The 24,426-nt window shown below is 41.3% G+C and overlaps 1 protein-coding gene across 8 annotated transcripts in view; it reads right to left on the bottom strand.

Annotated features, from left to right (window-relative positions):
* CLIP4 (CAP-Gly domain containing linker protein family member 4) overlaps positions 1–22,780 on the bottom strand; it is a 73,404-nt gene extending 50,624 nt beyond the window's left edge. Inside the window, exons 1-2 of one of the 8 annotated variants that reach the window (XM_046661110.1) lie at positions 22,702–22,780; positions 2,179–2,326 (exon numbers count right to left, since the gene is read on the bottom strand). In XM_046661110.1, coding sequence (XP_046517066.1) covers positions 2,179–2,311 — 133 coding nt within the window. In that variant the 5' untranslated portion in view covers positions 2,312–2,326; positions 22,702–22,780. Of the gene's footprint in view, positions 1–2,178; positions 2,327–7,654; positions 7,829–8,494; positions 8,596–9,205; positions 9,452–22,628; positions 22,648–22,701 lie in introns of those variants that run through there. The other 7 variants (XM_046661112.1, XM_046661109.1, XM_046661111.1 and 4 more) reach the window with 7 other exon arrangements.
* Positions 22,781–24,426: the final 1,646 nt, after the last annotated feature.

Below are 24,426 nucleotides of genomic sequence, written 5' to 3' on the forward strand. Positions count from 1 at the left end.
CTTCAACTTCCTATTCTGCCTGGAACGCCTGTCTCCAGGCTCGTCTCACGGCCGACTCTCCTGTTCCTCCAGCGTCTACCTGTCTAGAACAGCCCCTCTTCCCCATCCTCTCTCACAGCACCCTGTCTCTTTTTTCCACAGAACTCATTATAGTCTATAATATTATGTTTTGTTTACTCATTAGTTTATTGTCTGTTTCCCTACTAGAATGTCTGTCTTGGTCACTGTGCTATTCCCCAGCATCTAGGACAGCACCTAGCACATAGCAGGCCCTCCATAAATACTTAATAACAACAATTCTGGAAGCCACTTTTTAAGGGGACACTGAGTAGAGTATACTAAGAAGAAAACATCTAGAATGAAAAGGGTTTAGAAATCCTGATAATGAGGGCCTGGTGAAGGAACTAGAAACGTGTAGCCGAAGGAAATACAGACTAAATAAAAATATGAAAATTATCTCCAAATATTTGAAGGCTATCATATAAAGAAGTGTTTGTTCCACATATCAAAGTAGTACCAGTTGGCCAAAGTTTCAAGGAGACATATTTTGAGTCCATATACAAAAACAATTTTATCACAACTGAAGTTTTTTTAACAATGAAATGGACTACTTCATTAGTTTCCCACTATCAAAGACATCCAAGTGGCTGAATGGTTACCTGTCAGAGATCCTGAAAAAATATAATTTCTCTACTGGGAACTGAGCAGGGAAAGTTGAGCTATAGGACCATTCAGATTCTAAGAATCTCTAATTCTAAGAAGATAGGCAATGTTTAATTTCAGTTATACAAAGGGGTCAATATCCACTGTCACCTTTCATTCAATGTACCTATTCAACAAACACTGACTGAGCAACTAATATCAACAAATGACTATAATAACCCTCAACCCTTTTGAGATAAACAAAAATAAAACATGACTGCTACCCCATTCCAAAGAGCTTTAGGCTAGGAAAGGAAATACGACAACTATAACCAAAGACACAGTGAGGTAAGGGTCACAAGCTGGGTACAAAGGGCCTTAGTTCAAGGTTTTCCCCGCATAACTGATTTTGTTCCAACTGAAAATAAACCCAGTCAATTTTTGAAAAGCTGCAAATAATTCCTAGGATCTAGGCACAGGTTTTACATAATATTTTTGAAGATTGCAAGATAAGCTGCTGCAGAATCTGAACACATAAAAACAGCGTACTTGGAGATGAGCAGTTATTAGAATAGATATGACTAAAAAGAAAAATTCCCAATCCAGTAACTGTATACCTACTAATATTTAAAAACTGCGTCATCTCTACCTCTGAAGACAATTTGAAACAGTGACCCAATATTTTACTTGAAAAACTGTAACTAGATTACAAATGTAACAAATCTATCAAATTTATCTCCTGGTTTTCTTTCATTCCCCTACCAACTATCTGATAAAATATGGTCCTGGGGAAATAAGTCTAAATAGATAAAAACTAGAATACTTCCAAATTTACATTTTACAGAGGAAATTTAAATGAACCAATTTAAATATGAACCAATCTCACTCCGTATCCCAGGGAAAGGTCTCACCTTCTGCATAAGCAGAAGCCCAGAAAACATGGCTTTTTCGTTTGTTTGTTTTACTATATGCTATCTGTGTATCCATTGATAATCACACTGGCGACCACAGAGACAGGATCCTAACAAGGCTTGCTTGCGTATTGAAACACTAACTTGTCCTTACATGTCACCCAAGCTTGAATCGTTTCGGCAGTGATTATCTGGCTTGTTAATTAGAATCCTAGCATTTCAGAGACAACAGGGCCCTTAGAGATGGCTATTTCACAGTGCTTTTAAATCATTTTTTTTAGTATATGGCTTTTTAAGCAAGTCAGTATATTTAAACAAAATACATCAATACAGAACAATGCTAGATGTCTAAGCACTATTGCATTCTAAAAATAAAATCCTCTAAATCCACCATGGTACTTAAAATGAACATTTTTACATAGTAAAAATGCTGACAGCAGAAATAAAACATTTAACTTAAGAGGCAGAAAAAGCAATAAGCAATTATATTTTTGAAAAAGGAAAACTTTCGGAATTTCATCAAAACCGTAACAAGTGGTTTTAGGAAAAATTATGAGTGCAAAAAGGGCATAAGACAGACGTTAAGCTGCCAGTTCACAGAAACAAACACAGCTACTTAACATACCACAGTCTGAAGGCATTGGCGCTGCAGAAATGGAAAAGATAACCGGCGTATCAGAACCTGGAAACAAAAATGGGTATCTTCCAATCAAAGAACTTCCTTCTAATGGAAAATCTGGAAGGTCTTCTATGGTCATCTTCTAGAAAGCCACCTTTAATGAGAGGGAAAAAACAGCATATCTATTATATTTGTATGCAACTTAGAATGACTGCTTTCAGTCACAAAAAGCCTACATTCTTTAATATCTAACCTACTGACATTTTTAACTTCAACCTTCAAGAATCTCTTTTAGAGGGGAAGGAAAAAACCTGGTTTTAGCAAACTGCTGTTAAAGAATGTATGTTGCTGCACGCTCCCTCTCACTGAGTCAGCAGCACAGGCAATCCTTTCAGACAAAGCTCAGGGGTAATATCAACTCAGGAGTAATATTATTTCCCAACAATAGGTGAAGACATTTTTTCAATGCTGAGCTAATCTAAATGGGTGGTGTTCTCTTTACTCACAGTAACAAACGAGAATATTATTCCTTGCTGATGGACCTGTTAACTTCTCACGGCATCTGACATGTTAGATCATCTGTCACCCAATAGCTCAAGCCATGCACTCATCACATGAAAATAACCTAGTTAGGAATGTTCTCATTATTTTCTGAAAGCCAAGAAAACTTTACCGAAAATTAATCACATCGCTCGTACCAACTGAAGAGCTCACCGACACTGTTTCACCTCCTAACAATGTACAGGAGTTCTTCATTCTATTCTAGAAGATGGAAGGCCATGCCTTTTAGACCACATCGCTTATATCAGCCCTTTTTCCCAGAAAATATGAGCACTTAGAATAAATTTGCTCTAAATTAGATGGGTGCCGCACTCTTAGCCCACATATAAGAAATGACATAGAAAGCAGAGAAAATGTTAGTAAAACTGAACTATGAGGCTAAAAACCTTCCAGTTTCTTTTGCATCAATTCTTTAAAGTCTGAAATATTAAGAATCTCTATATGTTTTTAAATATAAGCAGAAAACCATATTACAAAACCAAATAAAATGATTTTCGATTATTTCAGTAGAAACAATAGAATAAGCAAAAATAGTTAACTGATGGTTTCCTCTAGCATATAATACATGCTAGATCTTACTCAATGTGTGCTCTATAGTCCTTGGGAAACCAACCCTACATCTAACTTAGTCATCTTTACTATCACCACCCTTCTCCAAGGAAATAGTCACCTCTCTGAGCTAACTAGTTCCTTTCCAACTTGACTCGCAGGTTTTCTGAATACTAGTAGGAACCAGTAAAGAGTAAGATATTTCCTTTTTTCTCATAAGGTGCATGTTTACATGGACGTGGATATTATATGTTAACCTAATCCAGAGTTACCATGTTAAAGGTACTCAAGTTTTCTTGAATGCTAAAATTACTTGCCACCCAATACTTTGAATCATTTTCACATTGACTATGAGTTACCATTAACTAATAGTTACTAACTATTATTAACCACATAGATAGGAAAATAACAAGGAATTGGTGTCACATAGCATGGGGATCTTCTTTAAACACTATCAATTCCAAAATGTAACACACAGCACAAAGACGGCCCTCCTCAAAACTCTAGCTTCTCAGGGCTGAAGTAACTCAGGATTTCTACTTGTGGGCCTCTACTTGCTTGGCAGCCAGTGTGGACAAAATATCCTACACAGGGTGTGAAGCTTCCTTTAAAGTCAAAGAACAGAAATAAAATTTAATAAACATCTAATCACTATGTACAAGGTACTGCACTATTTTAGATGATTCCGAAAATACGAGAAGGAGTAAGAGATGGTCCATGCTTGTCGGTAGCTTACAACCTACTAGGGTGAATAAAATAGCACTAATAACTATAGATGATGAAACAGAATGGGATATGTTCCATAATGTGAGTACAAGCAATATCTGCTACGGGAGCTCCTGAGAATCAGAAAGGGTGCAGTGAAGAAGGCAGCACCTGAGATGGGTCCTGAAAGATGAGTCGGCAGAAACTTAAAGGGGAGCACTTTAAAGGAACAGCAGGCTGGAACTCGGGGTACATCTAGGAAAACAGTAAGAGGTAAGGCTGTAATGGATTTTTAGGGAGAACTTTAAATACCTGATCAAACACCAAACCACTCAATTCCATGAGGACCAGGAAATCGCCGATTTTTTTTTTAAGGAGGGTGTCCCCATTCAAGCTGTGTTTTAGGGAGAGTAATCTGACTACAATCACACTTCGGGACTCAGTCACGTTTTTTATACTCTCACTTCTTCAGCAGAGTGGTTAGGTGGTTGTCTTTCTGAGTCGGTTAAGAGAGGCCAGCTTTCCAACTCTCCTGTTCAAAGAGCGAGCGGGGTTTCCCACTCAAAAATACTTCTTGAAAGTCATCCCCAGAGCACCTTTCGTTTCCTTGTAGACTGTTGAGATCCTTAGGATAAGACCTGTATCCTACACAACTATCACTTGCCACAGGAGCTAGATTAGTGTCTTACACATATTTAATAAATATTCAAATCCTAGATTCCAGGTGGAAAGATGATTCACTCAAAAAGATGTAATCAACTTCATCATTGTCAGTTAGCTACTTGAAGCCCAGGGAAGCTACATTACCTCACCAGTGTAGGGAACATTCTTTGCATTTTGCGTCTTCATGGCATTTTTCCCTAGTCCCATTTCCTTTCCTTCATGAAAAACCCAACATTCTACCTTTTGTCCCACCAAAAAAAATTATGCATTCTACAGACTTTTGTATAGTCTTAGAATCCTTCCCTAAAAGCCATTTCTGGATTTTGAGATGCATGACACCTGGGAATCTTGGTCAAACTTAGAGATGTACTGATCTGAACTGCGTACATACTTTCAAATCCTGCTATGGTTAACTGGTGATGACAGGTGATATAGGTAAGCCTATAAAAGTCAGCCCTAATTAACTGTGTACCTAACAGATGCAATAACTAGAATCAAATTCCCCAATCTTTGATGTATACAGGAATCCCATCCTACACCATCACCACACATCAGCTCTGGGCAAAAGCATCTCGTAACGTGCCTACGCTATCTCATGACTTTTCAAGGATTCCTTGTCCATGCCCTAACACAGAATGGTGGTGAGTAGGCTGCCCGCTAAGTTCAGAGTGATTCAAGGCTGTTAGGGCCTCATTAAGGAATCTCACTGAGGGCGAGAGACTGCCGCAAATTTATTTGGAATATGGTTCAAGGGCGGCATCCTTGAGCTATTCAGCTAGCAGGCCCAAGCTGTGTCCCCACGAGTTGCCATCATGAGGTCCTTTTGTTCAGCCTCATAAGTATTTTGTCGTGAGTCTTCATTTTCATGAGTCTTTATTTTCACATTCCAAAAAGTAATTAACCAAAATAAGCATCTAAAACATATCTCCAGTTATCTATTTATTTGCCACCTACATGAAATTTGTTCAATCATTAAGCAGGTATTTGCAGTACTAGATACTTAGTCAGCTCTAGGCCCTAGAGAGAATATAAAAGATACCTGCCCTCAAGAAGTTTGTTTAGTCATTCAACAAATATTTATCCAGAGCTTCTTACTAAGTCCTAGGCTGGGCATAGCAAAGGTAAAGAAAACAGATATGCCCTTGCCCTCATGTAGATTACAGCCTGCTGTAGGATTCCTATAAGAAAGCTGTAACTACAGTATAACTGTAATAAATGCTCGATTCCAGAGGGCCAGGGGAGGCTTACTGAGGGACTAACAATTTAAAGTTGCAGTGCCCAACCAGGTAGCTACTAGCCACATGTGGCTATGTAAGTTAAATTAAAAATTCAGCTCCTCCATTGCTCTGGCCCCAGACAAGTGCTCAAAAGCCATATGTGGCTAGTGGCTGCCATACTAAACAGTGCAAAGAACACTTCCCTTGTCACAGAAAGTTCTCTTAAGCATCACTGAAGGAAAACAGTGCTGCTCAAACTCCAGATGAGAAAACAATATACAGATGCCTCAAACAACAAGAAACAAAAACTAACAAACGAAGCGAACCCATAGCAAGATAATTATACATAATGAACAAGGGAACAGTAAGCCTAAAAGTAGCCAGATATTCGGAGGTTTAAACAGGAGGAAAGAGTTAAGTTGCTTCTATAAAATAAAGATCACTAGGATATGTTTCAAAATTGGAGTTGTCATGAGCAAACAAAGACGCCATATAAATATCCCTTTTTTAAAAAATCTTGCTGGCGGGAAATGTATCTGTTAAACCTGAAATGTCTGACATAAATCCTACAAACATACCATGTGCCAAGTCTTCTATAAAATAGAAACATATTCATTACATTTCAAGATCCAATCTTGAAGCCCAGGTAGTTTATCTCAAATCAAAGTATTTAAAAATGCATATTTATGTGAACAAAGTTAGCACCGGGATGGTTTTGCATCATAAAAATGTAGAAAGGGAGACTGCTGCCATTTTCAGTTGTGTGCTTTCCCTCCACAGTTGCTACATGTCCTGTACCACGTGATCTTCTGACATTCAGACGACTTCCTTTAAATTGTGCATAAGATTCATAAAGGACAAATGTCAATGTGAAAGTGAAGTACAAAGTATTTGGGGGGTGTTTCTAAGAAGGAGAGTGTTTCTTTATTGAAATATTTCAAAGGCACCGATTTACACCATGGCATTGCTGCAATACGAACCACAGTCTAGCCTGCAACATAGAGCCAGTTGTTACCCCTGGAGAATATCATCCTCTGATACATATCAAAACATTGTCTCAAACAGTTTAAATCCCAATTGAGTAAGTAGTCGCTGGATGAATGAGCAACCCGAGGTGTAATTCAAAAGAAAGCTGACAATATAAACCCATCCATCTAATTCACAAGGATGCGTCTCTAAACCGCGTCTCTGTGTAGGACAGGTTTCAGCGCAAGTATTTCCGCCAACTTCCCTTCCCAATTTCCACGACTTAGAATTAAGGAATCTCGGGGAAGCAAAAGACTGGAAGCAAAGTCATTTGCTTTAGCTTTGAATTCCCACTGGCAAAAGGTTTCTTAAACAGTTTAATAAGCAAAGGGAGACGCGAGAGATCTGAAGAGGCCCGTTACAGGAAAACGACCAGGGCCGCGCACAGCGCGCAGCACACGGATGCCCGCGGGAGGCAGTCCCCGGGCGCAGGGCGGTCAAGGCTGGGGCGGCAGAGCCGGGGCCAAACCCAGCTCCTCCGCCCCGGAGTCCGGCCCATCCTACCCACCCCGCCGCGTCTCATCCTAAGGTAAACCGTCCGCGAGGAACGGAAACGAGAACCCACATCCTCGCCGGTGGGCCGCGCCGCCCCCACCCCCGCAGCCGCCCCAGGGAGGCCTCCCGGAGCCGGCGACACTGGCGCCCAGTGGAGGCGGCCGCGAGGCTGCCGGCGCCCCCAGCGCCTCCGCGCCGCCCTCCCCGAACCGCCAACCGCCCCGCCCGCCCGGCCGGCCCGGAGCCCCCGCGCGCTCCTGCCCCACCTGCCTCCTCCGGTCCTCTCGGGGCGGCCGGCTGGGAAGGCGCGGGCGCAGAGGAAAGGCCGAGGGGCGCGCTCCTCCGCCCGACGCCTGTCTGCGGTGCCCGGCCGCGGAGCCTCCCGCCGCGCCGCTCCCGCCCTCGCCCGGCCCTTCCGCCTGCCGTCTGAGCGCGCCCGAGCCCGAGCCGGACCCACGCGGGGTCGGCGCGCGCGCGCAGTGCGGGCGCCCGGGCTGCGCACAGGCCTCGGTGGCGGTCCCGCGCACGCGCCGGGAAGGGGGCACGGAGGCGAGGAGCGCGTGCTTGCCTCCGCTTGCCTCCGCTTGCCTGCTTCCTGTGACCCCGCAGCCCCTCCACCGACTGAAGGTTGGGCCTCGAGGTTAGGACTGTCTGGGGGGTACCCTGGTTAACCTTGCGTGGAGGTGGTGCCGCTGTGATATTTCCACCGCAGCCCGAGGCAGGCTCTCGGAACACCTCCTGGCCCAGTGAATGTGGGAAGCACCCCATGACACAGGGTGCAGACATTCCTCCATTAGTGTCCTTAGCTAACCGAATCTGGCCTGCCTCCCTGTCCCCCATGCCTAGGCTAGAAGCCCTCCTACCACCTTCTTAGGAGCAGGGACTGAGTCTTACCTTTTTGGGCTACCCAGTGTCTAGCCTTGTGCATGGCCCAAAGTAGGTCCATCAGTCAATTACCTGTTTCCAGGTCTTGCTGTAAAAATCCTAGTCAATGCTATACCCAAGCTAAATAATTACACCCATGGGTGTCAGTGTAGCGGCAGAACAGGAGAAGTAAGTAGCCATCCCAGAAGTTTATTTCCCTTGGTGCTTTGCCCCCTTCTCACCCTCTTCTCTCCTGGTCCCCTTCTCCATCCTCCAAAAACCAGAAAGTGGTGATGAATGCTGACGTCCTGGTTTTCCTTCATCTGTCATCCATATGGCAGGAAAGGTGTTACTTGACACTTAATGAGTCCCCTTAACGAAGGGACTTAATGAGTCCCATGTTTCCCCAAGACTGAAGTTTGTAACACTGAGTCAGCAGTGTTACATCTGAACAACTCTCTCCGAGGCCTTTTTGTTCTGGCTCTGATAGACAAACTACCACACTGTACTTCCGTGTTCACCACGCACGGTACCAGGCAATAGCAGGTGTTAAACGAATGAATGTCTGTCGGAGACTCGTCAAGAGCAGAGCTAAGTGTCGGGCGCACACCAGAGCACCTTTTCCTGTTTGAATCATTGATTCCAGGCACTAGAAATGGCCCCCCTCCCGTTTCTTGAGCCCCCTGTACAATATCCTCCCACCGAGTGGCCATAGCTGAACACCTCCAGTAACCAGGGACTCACTTCCTTTGAGAGCAGGCGTTTTATCTTTGACCAGCCTTGTTGAAAAGTTCTTCCTACCTTGGGAGCTAAAATCTGGTTCCCTGCGTCTCCTTACTGGGCTGTTTCTACCCCAGAGACTTCCAGATCGCTTCTGACTCCAGGGTATTCAGGACAAGCATTCTCTATCCCTTAAGCTGCTCCTTATGTGACATGATTGCCCTCCGACTCACCAGTGTGTTGAGGAACTCTTCGTGATGCATCCCAGCTTATCCAGAGCCTTCTTGAATGTGACGCTCAGGAATGAATGGGGTGTCCCATTGAGTGCAGAGGAGAGAAACTGCCACCTCTTTCTAGGTCCTCTGCTTCTATTAGCATAGCTCAAAATATCAAAACAGTTGTTTGCAACAGTCACGTCACATTGTTGCATCAGGTGCAGCATCCTGTCAACTAAAATCCATGGCACTTATGCAATAGTTAAGCACCATGACCACCCTACAGTCCCTGGTCAGCTGCCAGTATCTCTGCCCCTGCCGGTTCATCATCTTCATGTGCTCTCAGGGATGCTAATGTGACACAGATGCTTCCTCCTCCCTTTGGGGATTCCACCTCACTCTCCCTGCTCTCATCACACCCTGTTCTTGTCTGACCTCGCCCACCTCTTTAAACTGGTTAAAAGGAGGAAGGTAATCTGCCCTTGGTTGGCTTTCAGCAATTGTAAATGAGCCCCTATTGTTAGTAAGTCATAGAAACTCATAAAGATCTGTGTTTAATAGAAGGTGCTGCTAGTGACATTCCCAAGGTATACAGTTCACTTTTATTGCTGATTTAAGCTATCCCTCAGAGACACTACTGTTAGTAGGTGTTAGGGTGTGGCTAGCTGAATTGTTCTTAACTATAATAGAAGTCTCTGTTAGAACCAGCCAGACTACTGGCCTTTTCTGCTACACCCAACACCATTCAGTATATGGGCAAATTCCCAGGGCAAATTCTCTACTCGTTTGGTGGCCTTAGTCCAAAATACTGAAGTTACTCCCTAGACCACCATCAAGAATGCAAGTACTCACTGGAGTCATGCTTCCTGGAACACCCCATGGGTCATACAAGTCTTAGAACCAGGTACTGCCCAGTTAACAAGAGTTGGATGGGGCAATGATATGGGGCCAGAACTTGGAACTTGAACCATCTGCTGGGATGGGAAGGCACATGGGGATATGGTCCAGCCACAGCTGCTCAGATTCGACTATATCTGAAGGCACATGAAGGTTCCTGGACAAAGAAGCAACAAACCACAATCCCAGGAGGTGCTCAGCATCAGTAGTCAGCATCAGTGTGGAGAAAGGGGCATTACTAAGCGACACCTGCATGATCCCTACCTATGAGCCCTTACTTCCTTCACTTTACAAATGAAGAAACAGACTCCAGGAGGCTGTAAAACTTGTTTGACATACCCTGGGGCAGAAATAAGATTTAAATTTAAGTCTGTCTGATGTGAAGGCCTATGTTGATCCTCCATTTTGCATTACCTACACAGGGTGTCCTTTAAGGCATTCAAGACACAGAAATGCAGCATTGAGCAGCAGGGATCATTGAGAAATTCAGGCAGACCGCGAGATAGTCAGCATCAGGAAGGTCTGTCAGTGGCTAACGGGACCCTAAACCATGAGAAAACGGTTAGGGGAAAGAGACAAAAGAAGACAGGGCCACAGCTCTTACACGGACTGAGGTATTGGGCAGGATACCATTCACAGTGGAAGAATACAAGGGCTCATTTCCAGAATCTGAACGTACAGGGCATGAGGACCACAAGAGTCATCCGGCTGTCAGAATTGGGCTGCCAGATTGGAGCCCAACTAGCAGAGGTAGTTAAATATAGAATAACAGAGCACTGGGTAGAACCCCTAAAATCCTCCTGTCATGTTTGCGGATGATATGATCATCAGCATAGAAGACCCAACACAATCAACTATTACAAGTAATAAGTGAGTTCAATAAGATTGCCAAGTACGAGATCAATTTCTAAAAATCAATAGCTTCCTCTACGTCTGCAGTAAGCAACCAGAAAATATAATGGACAATAAGAGATCACTGACAACAGCAATGAAACTCTACAGCATAATATCTGGAAATTAACCTAACAACTCGCAAGAACTTTATGGAGAAAATTTTAAAACTCTGTGTAAGGACATAAGAGAAGCTTGAACAAATGAAGATATGCCATGGATAAGATGACTTTACATTGTAAAAATGTCCATTTAATCTCTAAATTCAATGTTATATCAACCAAAATTCCAGAGGGAACTCAAATTTTAAGGAATTTCAATAAACTTATAAAATATATAAGGAAAAATAAAATTTTCAATAGTTAAATCAATTTTGAAAAGCAAGAGCAAAGAAAGATATTATACATTACCACATAGTGATAAAAATAGTATGGGGCTACTACAGGAACAAATAAAACGGTGAAGCAGAATGGAGAGCTCAGAAGCAGACCCATGGGACCTCAATATATGTAAAGTTGGTACTAAAAATCAGTGAGAAAAATATAAATTATTTGGAAGATGGTGTTGGTGAAACAGACAGTTTATGAAGAAAAAATAAAGTTGGATGCCCCATGTGCACCATATACAACGGTGAGCTCCAGATAGATTAAAGGCCTACATTTGAAAGGTGGAAAAGAAAATGTAGGAGAATATCCTTATGAATATGAAGTAAGGATTTACTTCATAAAACTAGACTACAATAGCACAAATCTTAAAAGACTGGGAGATTTACCTACATGTCAGTTAATTGACTACATCTTCAATGAAGAATAAGAAAAAATTGACAGACAGCTGACACATTGGGAGAAGATGTATGGTATGTTCAAAAGCAGCTAGGGATTAATATCTAAAATATATAAGAAGTTTTTGTAAACCAACAAAAAGAAGTCAGAAAATCCAACATAAAAATGAGAAAAGAATAAGGATAGGCAATTCACAGAAGGGAAAGCCAGAATGTCAAGCAAGCGTAGAAGAGATGCTCAAACTCACTAGTGATGAGAGAATAGAAATACAAACAGTATGATACTACCTATAGCCCCTGGTATGCTGATATATGTTTAAAAACCAGCTCTCAGGGGGGCTGGCCCCGTGGGCCGAGTGGTTAAGTTCGCACACTCTGCTGCAGGCGGCCCAGTGTTTCGTTGGTTCGAATCCTGGGCGCGGACATGGCACTGCTCATCAAGCCACGCTGAGGCAGCATCCCACATGCCACAACTAGAAGGACCCACAACGAAGAACATACAACTATGTACTGGGGGGCTTTGGGGAGAAAAAGGAAAAAAATAAAAAAAATCTTTATAAAAAACCAGCTCTCAGGGTTGAGGGGAGAAAGTCCTAATTTGTAACATTTGCCAATTTCCGTGGTGTGATTACTCTCACACCTGCCAATTTTAAACTACCAGTGTGAAGTTACTGAAGAAGAAGTTGGGAAGGAGTGTGCTCAATCTGCTCTCATGAGCCGGCTCCAACACACAACTGCTTTACCCATCGGCTTGGCAAAAATTAGAAAGATAATCTCAAATATTGGCAAAGATGTGGGGAAATGGGAATCCTCGTGCACTGTTGATGGGAATGGTAAGTGCATAGTGTATGCGCAGTGTATAACTGGTAAATACATAGTGTAGAGCAGACTGGCAGTATTTCATGAAAATGTTATCAGCATGCTTTATGACTTGGCAATCACCCTCCTAGATATGCCTCAGAGAAACCCTTACAATGGTCCTATAAGGACCTTTTTCATGTGGCTTCCAGGAAGCCATTCTCTCATTTACGAAGTGATTTCATCCAGTCCATGGCTTTAAATACCATCTCTATTTTCATGATTCCAAAATTTCTATTTTCAGCCCTGAACTTCAGACATATATCCAACTGCCTACTCAGCATTTAGTCTATGGTGTATAATAAGCATCTCAAGTATAACATGTTCAAAATAGAACCCTTCCCCATGTCAATAAATGATAACTCGATTCTTCTGTTTGCTCACTGGAGTTATCCTTTCTTTCTTTGATATTTCTGGATTCCCCAAATCAAAGTCCCATTCTCCATTCTTAAAAAAAGTTTATGACATCATTTATTGATGAAGAAATTCATCAATACCACTGAAATCCCTACAAATCAATAGTCATTGGAGACTTCCTACTACTGTTACTTGAGCTTGCTTTCCTCTGACCATCTCTACTTCTTTCTCAAGGCTTCAAGTGGGGACTTCCTGCTGAAGAGCGCCGCAAACTGAAGACCTCACAAGCCTTATTTCTGAATCTATGGTTCTCATTCCTGGTTGCACATTTGAATTACCTGGGTATCTTTCACAAATAAACCCTAAAGACCCCCTCAAATATTCTAATTCAACTATTTGTTCTAATTTAGATTCATGCTATTCTACAAGCTTATTCTCTCTTTTGTTAGCCTGGTTCCCATAAGACACAGACAAATGAGGGTTTCAAACCCAACTTGTTCTTATGTGGGGAATATCTTCCTAGGTCCTCCAGTTGGTGCCACTCCCAAACATCATGTAACACAACCACTTTTAAAAGTCTTCTTTACAGGCCAACATAAAGGAAGAAAGAACAAAGGGAGTGTTTCATGGCATGAGGATCAAAATTGCCACATTGTGCAAGAACTAAGTTTTTCATACTGGCTACCCAAATTTCTTGCCACCAAGACACCTCCAGAAACATCTCTGACACACAAAAATGGCATCAAGCCAGTTTCCACTAGAATGTTGGTTCCAATGCACTCCCTCCCCAATTGAAGCTGAATCTAACCAAGTCTCTAGATATAACTATCATTTTATACAAAACGTGAAGCATAAAGGAATATCATAAACAACACTATGAGGATGCAGTCAGCCAAATCCAAAATGTGGGAACTTATACAGGGTAAACAACCTAATTCCTATAACCAAAAAATAGCTAAGAGACCTGGTATACATCAAAAGAGATCTAAGAGCTCTCTCCACACGCTATAATGTGCAGACCCTGTTTGGATCTGGATTCAAACAAAGAAATGTAAAAAAATTCTTCAGACAATTGAGGGAAATTGAACTTGAATTGGATATTAAATGATATTTATAATTTTTTATCATTTTTGTTAGGTATGATAATGACATTGCAATTATGTCTTTATTAAAAGTCTTTATCTGTTAGAGATTCATAGTGAAGTATGTATGATAAAATGTTTAATATCTGGGATTTGCTTTCAAGTGCTCCATTAAAAATAAATCTGTGGTAGGAATGTAAATTGGTCCAACCACTATGGAAAACAATCTGGAGTTTCCTCAAAAGATTTGAAATAGATCTACCATACGATCCAGCAATTCCACATCTGGGTATATACCCAAAGGAAATGAAAGCAGAATTTCAACAAGATGTATCACTCCCATGTTTATCACAGCATTAGTCACAATAACCAAGATATGGAAACAACCCAAATGTCCATCAGTGGATGAATGGATAAAAAAGATGTGGTACATATACGCAATGGAATATTATTCAGCCATGAGAAAGAGGGATATCCTCCCATTTGCGACAACATGGATGGACCTTGAGCACATTACGCTAAGCAAGATAAGTCAGAGAAAGACTAGTACTGTATGATGTCACTTATATGTAGGATCTAAGATAATTAAACCTATAAAAAACAGAAAGTAAAATGGTAGTTAGCAGGGGGTGGGGGAGGGGAGATGAGAATGATGGTGTTTAAGGGTACAAACTTGTAACCAGTAGTAAATAAGCCATGGAGATCTAACGCACAGTATAATGAATATAAACAATAATATTGTACTATAATTATGTAATGTGGTAAATCTCACTACATCGGCAATCAGATTACAACATATAAAGTTCTCAGAGTAACACAAGGTACATCTTAAACTTACACAATGTTACATGTCAAATTTATTCAATAAAAAAAGTGTACGATGGGAGGGATAGATGAAAAAAGAATGACAAAATATTGATAATTATTAAAACTGAGTGATGGGTATATTATTCTTTCTTCTTTTGCATAAATCTGAAATTTTTCCATAATAAAAAGTTTTAAAAGAAAAAGCACCAAGAGGGCAGAAATTTTAGTCTATTTCTGTCACTGCTATATCCTCATACCTAGAATAGTATCTGGCACCTAGTACAAATTCAATAAGCATGTGTTGACTGAATGGGCCTGGTTTTTTAAGATTTCAGCCTCAGTAGAGATAGACTATTATGTCTGATGAATTTAGAAATCACAGAAGTTGTCTTTGTATCACATGCCTGCACCCACTCTAAAGTGAGAACCATTCGTACATCACGAAAGCTCCATCAAGTTGTCTTTCCAGCAGCTGTTTACAAAACCAATACAGCTTTATCCTCCTTCACTGTAAACTGTCGGCTGCTTTAATAGCATCTTGATTAGAGGGTGAAAGAATGTCAGACCTATTGGAGCTTCCCCAGAGTGGGTGGAAAGCAGCTTGCACCTTGTCAACAATGGATCAAATAACTCACCTAACAAAGAAAGCCATTGACAGACCAATTAGCTGGTACTGAGTCATGAGAAATTCTCCTTTGCGACAAAAACAGCATTGATAATAAGACTATTTTGACATTTCTCATGTAGCCATATTTGCAACAGGAGGGAACAGTTAAGGGAAAAATAAATGTGAATTGCTTTTTTAGATTTACATGGGATTCAACCCAAGAAGAATAAGTTATAGTCTTTTTTTTTCTTTTTGCTGAGGAAGATTAGCCCTGAGCTAACATCCATTGCCAGTCTTCCTCTTTTTTCGCTTGAGGAAGGTTGTCACTGAGCTAACATCTGTGCCAATCTTCCTCCACTTTATATGTGGGATGCTACTGCAGCATGGCTGACATGTATCACACCCAGGATCTGAACCTACAAACCCAGGCTGCTGAAGCAGAGTGCACTGAACTTAACCACTAGGCCACGGGCCCAGCTCCTAATCTATCTTTTTAAAGCCCGTCAAGATACATCATGCAGTATCTTTATCATCATTAAGATAATCACAACCATAAGGCACTGAATGACACTTGGAAAAGCAGCCAAATCACACATTTGTCCATCAAATCACCAGAAGTACACTGAGTGCCTCCCACCTGAAGGGCAGAATGAAGGCAACCATGGTGTAAGATCCACTCCTTGTTTTCTAGGAAAGGAGGGAGAGTGTCATGGCTGCAACTGTGGGCAACCCGAGTTGGAACTCCAGAATCATTTCATCCTAGCTCTATAAGCTTAGCAAATCGCTTAACCTCTCTGAGCCTTAGTTTGCTCCTTTACAAAGTGAGGTAAAGAAGAATACCTGCCTCCAAGTGTTGTCATGAGCACAAGACCTGACTCTGAGTGAGTGCTCCATCAATGAAAACACAATCATGAGCAAAGAACACCAACCACGTGCCAAAGGAACAGTGTCAGTACTCAGGATTTCCCAGGAGGAAGAGCACGTGGCAGGGTGGGGTGGTCAGGAAAGGCTCTAAGGAAGACAGAGCTTTTGAGCTAAGTGGGGAGGATAATGAGATCCAGTTCTATAAATGAGGAGCTAGCATTTACTGTGCATTGTTCTAAGGACTTTTATGAATTATTTTGCTCCTGAAGGAGAAATACCATTTTAACTTCACTTTTCAGTCAGAGAACTCATGGCATAGAATACTTCAGTAACTTGCCCAAGATCACACAGTAAGTAGAAAAACCAGGATTTGAACCCAGACAGTCTAGTTCAAGAAATTAAACTTAACCATGACCCTTTGCAAGAGAAAGTCTTGGAGACAAAAAAGCTAACCGTGTGTTTAGAAGAAAACGAAGAATCTAGCTGGGGTAGAGCCTATGGTACAGGTGGGTAGGAGATGAGCTGAAAGATGGGTTGGGGCTAGACCAGGAATGGCCTTGAATGTCACACTGAGAGGCTGAGGGATTACCCCGTGGGGATGAGGAAAAGCCACTATGAGTTTCCAAAAAGGGAAAGACTAAGGAATCTGTCAGCACTGTTCAAAATGGAAACTCCTGCCTAACCTTTCTGCCCCATATCTGTTATGCTCTCTTAATAAAAAAGCCTGAAACAAAAGCATATTTTCAAATTCAAGCATTTTGAAGTGAAATTTAGCGACTAAAAATAAGTTGCCTTGAGAGTCTTAATTCAAATAGATCTTTTAAAAATAGCAAATGATTTTTACAAATGCTTTCTCCACAGACAGCTTAGTTTTTATGTTTAATGTGTGCTCAATAATGACCTGCATTCAAAATGAAGTTGAGACAAGTTATACGGATGCCCTTGGGGGATGGAAATCTATTGTTTCTGCATTTCCCCTCACACCTCGTTAACCACTTTGTTGCATAGCAATAACATACATATCATCATTTTAACAGGATATTCTATAATAATGTAATATAATCATCTTTCGAACATATGCCCATTGCACGAAAGCACATTTCCAGCAAAAAAAGACCAGCCACTCAGCTTCCTTGGGTGCTGTCCATTCAACAAGGTGCTGACAGACTTATTGCCCACCCTAGGCACTCCACTCTTCTTGGCACCAGGGTTTCTGTTTCTCAGCCTCACCCACGCCCTAACTCACATTTCATAGCAGTGCATCTCTCAAAGTTCAGCTTTTCTAGTGTGAGGCACCATGCACTTACCGAGGAGCTTCATTTTCACCAATTTAGAGGCATTGTTGCGAGTAACAATAGCATAGCATCTTCTCAAGCAATGACCAGTGACATCACAGACACTTGTGCACCTCTGTTGCAAAGGCCACTGGCCGTGCTCAAGTCTCAGCTGCATCTAAGATCAGTCACCCCCAAGGACCCAGTCCTCAGCTCCTGCAACCCAAAGAGCCCAAGAAAAGAGCTGTGGCCTGTGAGGGGAGCTCCCAGTCCTTATTTGTCAAGCACTTACTAAGTAATTCTTAGGATAGTAAATACCAACAGATATCACCTTGTCTTTATGGATTTTATAACCCAACTGAAAGAAAAAAAAGTGAAACTCTCAAAAAAATGGAAAACGTGATAGAATTCCAGCCTTTGAAGTCAGACATATAGAGTTTGCCTGGCACTGAGAAGGTTCCCAGAATATGGCACTTTTAGCTTTAAAACCAGAACAGTGCAGGAAAACCAGAACAAGATGGTCACCCCATAGATAGACCAAAGATCAAGTTTAATTAGCTTTGGGACCTTGAACAAATAGAATAACCTTTCAGATACTTAGCTTCTTCATTTATAAAGTAGGTATAATAGTTGTACCTACTTTATCACATATTTCTTGTAAGAATTCAATAATCTGTTTTATAAAAAGAACTAAGCCCCATACCTGATGCTGAATAATTGCTCGATAAGTGTTAATACTGTATATATAATCAATAAGTACAATATAGCATATAATGAAAGACTGAATTAGATGCTTTAAGAACTGAAAGAATGAGATAAGGGAGAATTGGAACAAGAAAATGTTGCATAGTGGTAGGGTTCACAGATAAAATATAGGGGCCCAATTAAATTTGAATTTCAGATAAACAACTAATAATCTTTTAGTATAAGTATGCACCATATTTTTAAAAAATTATTTGTTGTTTATCTGAAATTCAAATTTAACTGGATATCTAGGTATTTTATTTGCTTAAAATGGCAACCCTACATAAGGAGGTAGAACTTAAATTTTTCTTTGAAGGATGAGGGAAGAACATGAGGGATAAACATGAGCAGCAGTGAACAAAGACAGGAGCAATGCAAGGGAGAGCCTTGTAAGTGTTTAGGGGGAACACCTCGAGATCCAGGCCAAAGAGCTTACGTTTGATGCACAGCGTACGGGAGAGTTAAAGGTAAGGTCCTGGGATAAGGTGGGAACCAAAAGGAAGAGATGTTTCAGAGAAAGAATGAGAGACTTCAGGAAGGAAAGGAACGGATCCAATGTTTTGAACTCAAGTCACTATGAGGGGCTCTATAGTTAAAGAGATCAAGTGTGTGGCTGTCCTTATAGTCAGGTGGTGGCCTGAACTTAGGCGGTGGCAGTAGGAGTGGGGGAAAAAAAAGAGAGATACTATGAGGGAAGGTAATGTCTGTGGAGAAGGCAGTGACTGAAGTTCTGAATATGGATGTGTCCCTTCACTACAAAAACTCTCTTGAATCCTTGCAGCGTCATTTCTGGGACCTGAAGAAGCAATTGCGTGTAACTCTGGAGAGGCCTCTTGAGGTAAGCTAACTCAGACCAAGAAAACAAAAATGGGGCATTTAATGCCCTCTTTGTTCTTCCCTTAGTAGTGAGAAGAGATTAAAGCTATGGGATTCGTACATTTGCCCCATGGCTTTCCTCCCCCGTGAGAGGAAGTTCTCCTGCTCATCAGAAATGGCAGAGCGCTTCAAAGAGTGAGTTCAATGCAGCCAGTCAGAGAGGCCTGGAGAACTGAGGGAAACTTCCCTTCGGGTATGCGTGGCTATTTTTGACCTCCCAAGCAGGTTGCCTTCTTCCTGATGTGTGTACATGGGATGCTCCTCTTGTGGCAAATGAACAATCTGCAGTTCCATTTGGTGGCTTTTCCCAGAAGGGCAGTGCTTCTCTTTAGAAACACTCCCTGGCATGAGCCTGTAATTCTGATTCAAAGAAGAAAATGGTTCAGAATACCTGCCTTGAGGTGTATGTGAAACCAAAACCCAATAGTCCTGAAAGAACCAGACCCAAAGGATCTGCTTAGAAGCTCAACTCTAAGCGCTTTATCAAGTTCTGGTTACTACTCACATTGACATTCAGGACCTCTGTCTTTTTCGCTCTTTAATGTTGTTTCCCACCTCTGTCTGATGTAATAAAGCCCACTCCTCCAACATCCCCACCTCTGCATCCTTCTGCAGGCCACTTTCCTGCTTAGACCTTGACTCTAATCTACCTCCACCTACCCAAATGCTACTACCCTTCCAGAGCCTTCCTACTTCTCACCTCTTCCCTGGAGAGCTAACTCCCTAACTACTACAAACTACGCTAATTTCTTCCTTTTGCTAAGGAAGGACACATTTTAAAACCTGGTTGTATACTATTTTTTATTACTTGCTCAGGTGGAAGCAATTTTCCCTTCCTTCCCAGTGAGGTTGTAAACTCCATGAGGGCGGGGAACATTTCTTTTGTATGCCTAAAAGCACTCAATATCTAATGCTGTATTAAACTTAAAATTGAACGTTGTAACAAATGTATCACACTAATGCAAGATATTAATAATAGGGGAAACTGTGGGGGGCAAATGGGGCATGTAGGAATTCTCTATATTGTCTGCTGAATTTTCTGAAAACCCGAAACTGCTCTTAAAAAATAAAATCTGTTAATTTTTTTCTTTTTTTCTCTTTTTTTAAATTGAGATTCATAATAGTTCACATTATTGTGAAATTTCAGTTGTACATTATTTCTTGTCTGTCACCACACAAGTGCTCCCTTCAGCCCCTGTTCCCACCCTCTATTAATTTTTTTAAATGTTTAATTTAATATCTTTCTCCAAATCTTGAGTTCCTTCCTCTCTTTCAAGAGACAGAAAGAAGCAAAGAGAGAAAAGGACAAAGAATACGTTTAAAAAGTGGACCAATATAGAAAAATCAGTTGCTTTCTCATATACCAGTAATGAACAATTGGAATTTGAAATTATAAACACAACATCATAAACATTAGTATCAAAAAAAAGAGACAGAGAGAGATACTCAGGTATAAATTTAACAAAATATGTACAACAGCTATATAAGGAAAACTAGAAAACTCTGATGAAAGCGATGAAAGGATATCTAAATAATGGGAAGATAGTCCTGTTCATGGATAAGAAGACTCAATATTATTAAGATGTCAGTTCTTCACAAATTGATCCATACATTCACTGCTATCCCAAGCAAAATCACAGTAAATTATTTTGTGGATACTGACAAAATGATTCTAAAGTTCATATCAAAAGGCAAAAGACCTAGAATAAGCAACACAATGTTGAAGAACAAAGTCAAAGGACTGGCAAGACTCGATTTAAAGACTTACTATAAAACGGCAGTAATCAAGACAGTATGGTATTGGCAAAAGAAAAGACAAATAGATCAATGGAAAAGAATAGAGAGCCCAAAAATATACCCACACAAATATAGTCAACCAGCCTCTGACAAAGGAGAAAAGATAATTCAATGGGGAAAGGACAGTGTTTTCAACAAATGGTGCTGGAACCACTGGACATTCACATACAAAAAAATTAATCTAGACACAGACCTTACATCTTTCACAAAAATTAACTTAAAATGGATCATAGACATAAATGTAAAATGCAAAACTATAAAACATCTAGAAGATAACACAGGAGAAGATCTAAGGGACCCTAGACGTTGGTAATGACTTTCTGGATACAACACCAAATACATGATCCAGTTGTTTTATAGAAAAAATTAACAAGTTGAACTTCATTAGAACTAAAAACTTCTGCTCTGCAAAACGCCCTGTTTAGAGAATGAAAAGACAGCCACAGACAGGAAGAAAATCTTTGCAAAACATCTGATAAAGGTCTTACACCCAAAATATACAAAGAACTCCTAAAACTCAACAATGAGAAAACACTCAACTAGAAAAACCAGTACAAGATCTGAACAAAACTCAACAAAGAAGATATACAGGTGGCAAGTAAGTATATGAAAAGATGCTCAACATCATATGTTATTAAAGAGTTAAAAAAACAATAAGATACCACTACAAACCTCTTAAAATGGCTAAAATCCTAAATACTGACAATATCAAATTCTGGCAAGAATGTGGAGCAACAGCAACTCTCATTCATTGCTGGTGGGAGTGAAAAATGGTACAGACACTTTGGAAAACAGTTTGGCAATTTCTTATAAAGCTAAGTACAGTCTTACCACATGATCCAGCAATTACACTCCTAGATATTTACCCAAGCGATTTGAAAAGGTATGTCCATAAAAAAACCTCTACATGAATGTTTATAGCAGCTTTACTCATAATTGCCAAAAATTGGAAACAATCAAGATGTCCTTCTACAAGTGAATGGATAAACAAATTGTGGTTCATCTATACAATGGAATATTATGCAGTGTTTAAAAAGTAATGAGCTATCAAGCCACAAAAAGACTTAGAGGAACCTTAAATATATAATGTTAAGTGCAAGTAGCCAGTCTGGAAAGGGTACATACTATATGATTCCAACTGTATGACATTCTGGAAAAGAAGAAGCTATAGAGACAGTAAAAAGATCAGTGGTTGCCAGAGTCTGGGAGGGAGGAAGAGAAGGATGAACAGTGGAGCACAAGGGATTTTTAAGGTCAGTAAAACTATTCTATGTGAAACTAAACTAACTATGTAATGGTGAATACATGACATTATGCATTTGTCAAAACCCATAGAATGTACAACACAAAGAGTGAACCCTGACCTAAACTACAGCATTTAGTTAATAGTAACATATCAAGATTGGTTCACTGATTGTAAAAGGAAAAAAAAAAAAGTGGATCGTGAAGCATTTTTGATACTCCATTCAAGTTTTTTGCACTGAACTGACTTTTTGATGTTATTATGTACGAAAGGATGCATTTCTGTAAAATGTTTAAATTGCTTCACAATATATGTCCAATTTATTTGTCTAAAATAATATTATGCTTTGTTCAGGATGCTCACCTGTGCCTTAGCAGAAATGAGGTTTCATCGGAGGCCTGGGTAAGCATGAGATTCATTTTACAATGAAACTTACCCAAATCATGTCACTGTCTCCTCAATGTCACCCAGAAGAAAACAGTTCAGTTTTTCATGAGTCTTCCTCAGCAAGAGCACAAATTGTTTAGCATGTGGGTTGGGAGTGTATGGAAATAAGTGTTTTCATAATGGGCTCCCTTGGACCCAGGTGCAGATGCGGATTACAGGAAGCCAGGGTGGTGGTGGCAGGCTTTGACTTGCCTTCCTCGGGTGGAGTCCTCCTTTGAGTGCACCAGCCTGCTTTCCTAACAGGCAGCAAATACATCACAATGACATTGCCTGTGGCGCTATGGATACCAGATTTAAAGGGCCAGAACCATCAGTTAGGGCCCTTAACCTACCTCTTAGGCTGCCAGCAACAATGGCAGAGGAAGAAGAATCCTTAATGGGGCCTGGCCCTTCACCTCACAGAAAGGAAGAAGTCCCAGAAGCTGAAGAGACTCTCCCAAAGGGAGATGGGGGAATCAATACTCCGACTCACTCTTCTCGCTCCCTCCCAGCTCCCGCCAATGCCTCTCAAGGGCAGGAGCCCTGGTGATGCTCTGCCTAGGGATGGGGGTGGAGAGGCTTGCAGAGTGGGGCAAACAGAAGCTATCCAGCACAACCTGCAATTTCATATCTTCCCCCTTTTGGTCAGAGGGTTATAATCTGGACCGGGCCTCCTCAGAACTCCAAAAAATATGCTTTTTCTACCTATAAGCGTTAGCGCTGCTTTCTGATATACAGAGAACTTTTTTGTGTTTTGGGGAAGATTTGCCCTGAGCTAACATCTGTGCCCGTCTTCCTCCATTTTATGTGTGGGACACCAGCCCGTACAGCATGGCTGGATAAGCTGTGCGAAGGTCCGCACCCAGGATCCAAACCGGTGAACCCCGGGCAGCGGAAGTGGAGTACAGGAACTTAACTGCTACACCACCAGGCCGGCCCCTAGAAAGAGAACATTTTGAACAGAAATTTGAATGTATTTCTTCGTGATTTCTGATGATAAGACATTGCTCTGGCCATATGAGCTGCAGCCACAGATCAGATAACACTCGGAAGCGCAGCCCGTAATGATTCTTTGGTCTAATAGTAAGATTTTACTGACACCTGGCTGCCTGCAATTATTGAAGCCAGTACAAATTTCACAGTCACTGACTCAAATGTGCAAAAACGTAATTTTCTCTATTGTCCTATAATTGAGTGTAATTTCTGCCTTGAGCCTCCATTCTCCTTCAAAGTAGAGAAAATTTAATCTTGTCACTCTCGGATCAACTCACTCAAATTCAGTCATTTCTTAGTCAAGTCAAGGGCATAATTCTACCACACTTGGGTTTAAAACTTCCCTACTCTCCCCCTCCCCTCCTTCTCTTCCTTGGAATTTAGCTCTCAAGGGCTTATCTGAGGGGCCCACTTATTGGTCTTGATCTGTCCCGCCTGGCTCTGGGTATAGCAGATGACATGTGTTCCCATGAGAGGAGACCGGGGTGGTCCATGGACACAAGGGGTTCCCATTAGTTCTTTCCATTGAGAGGGCAGCTCCATCCTCACCTGGTTCTCACATCTTATCCTGGGCTGACCCCTGCTCTCTGTCTCTGCTAAACGTGTTCTACACGGTGGCCTTCAGGACATTGTGAGTATCTTCTTATGCCACTCTGACCTGCGGGAGACTGGGGCTGGCAAGTCTCTCATCCTTTTGAACTTAGACACGCCACACCACCTGTCCAACACTGCCGCATTAAGA

This window comes from Equus quagga, chromosome 5 (genome assembly GCF_021613505.1).
Source record: "Equus quagga isolate Etosha38 chromosome 5, UCLA_HA_Equagga_1.0, whole genome shotgun sequence".
Classification (NCBI taxonomy): domain Eukaryota; kingdom Metazoa; phylum Chordata; class Mammalia; order Perissodactyla; family Equidae; genus Equus; species Equus quagga.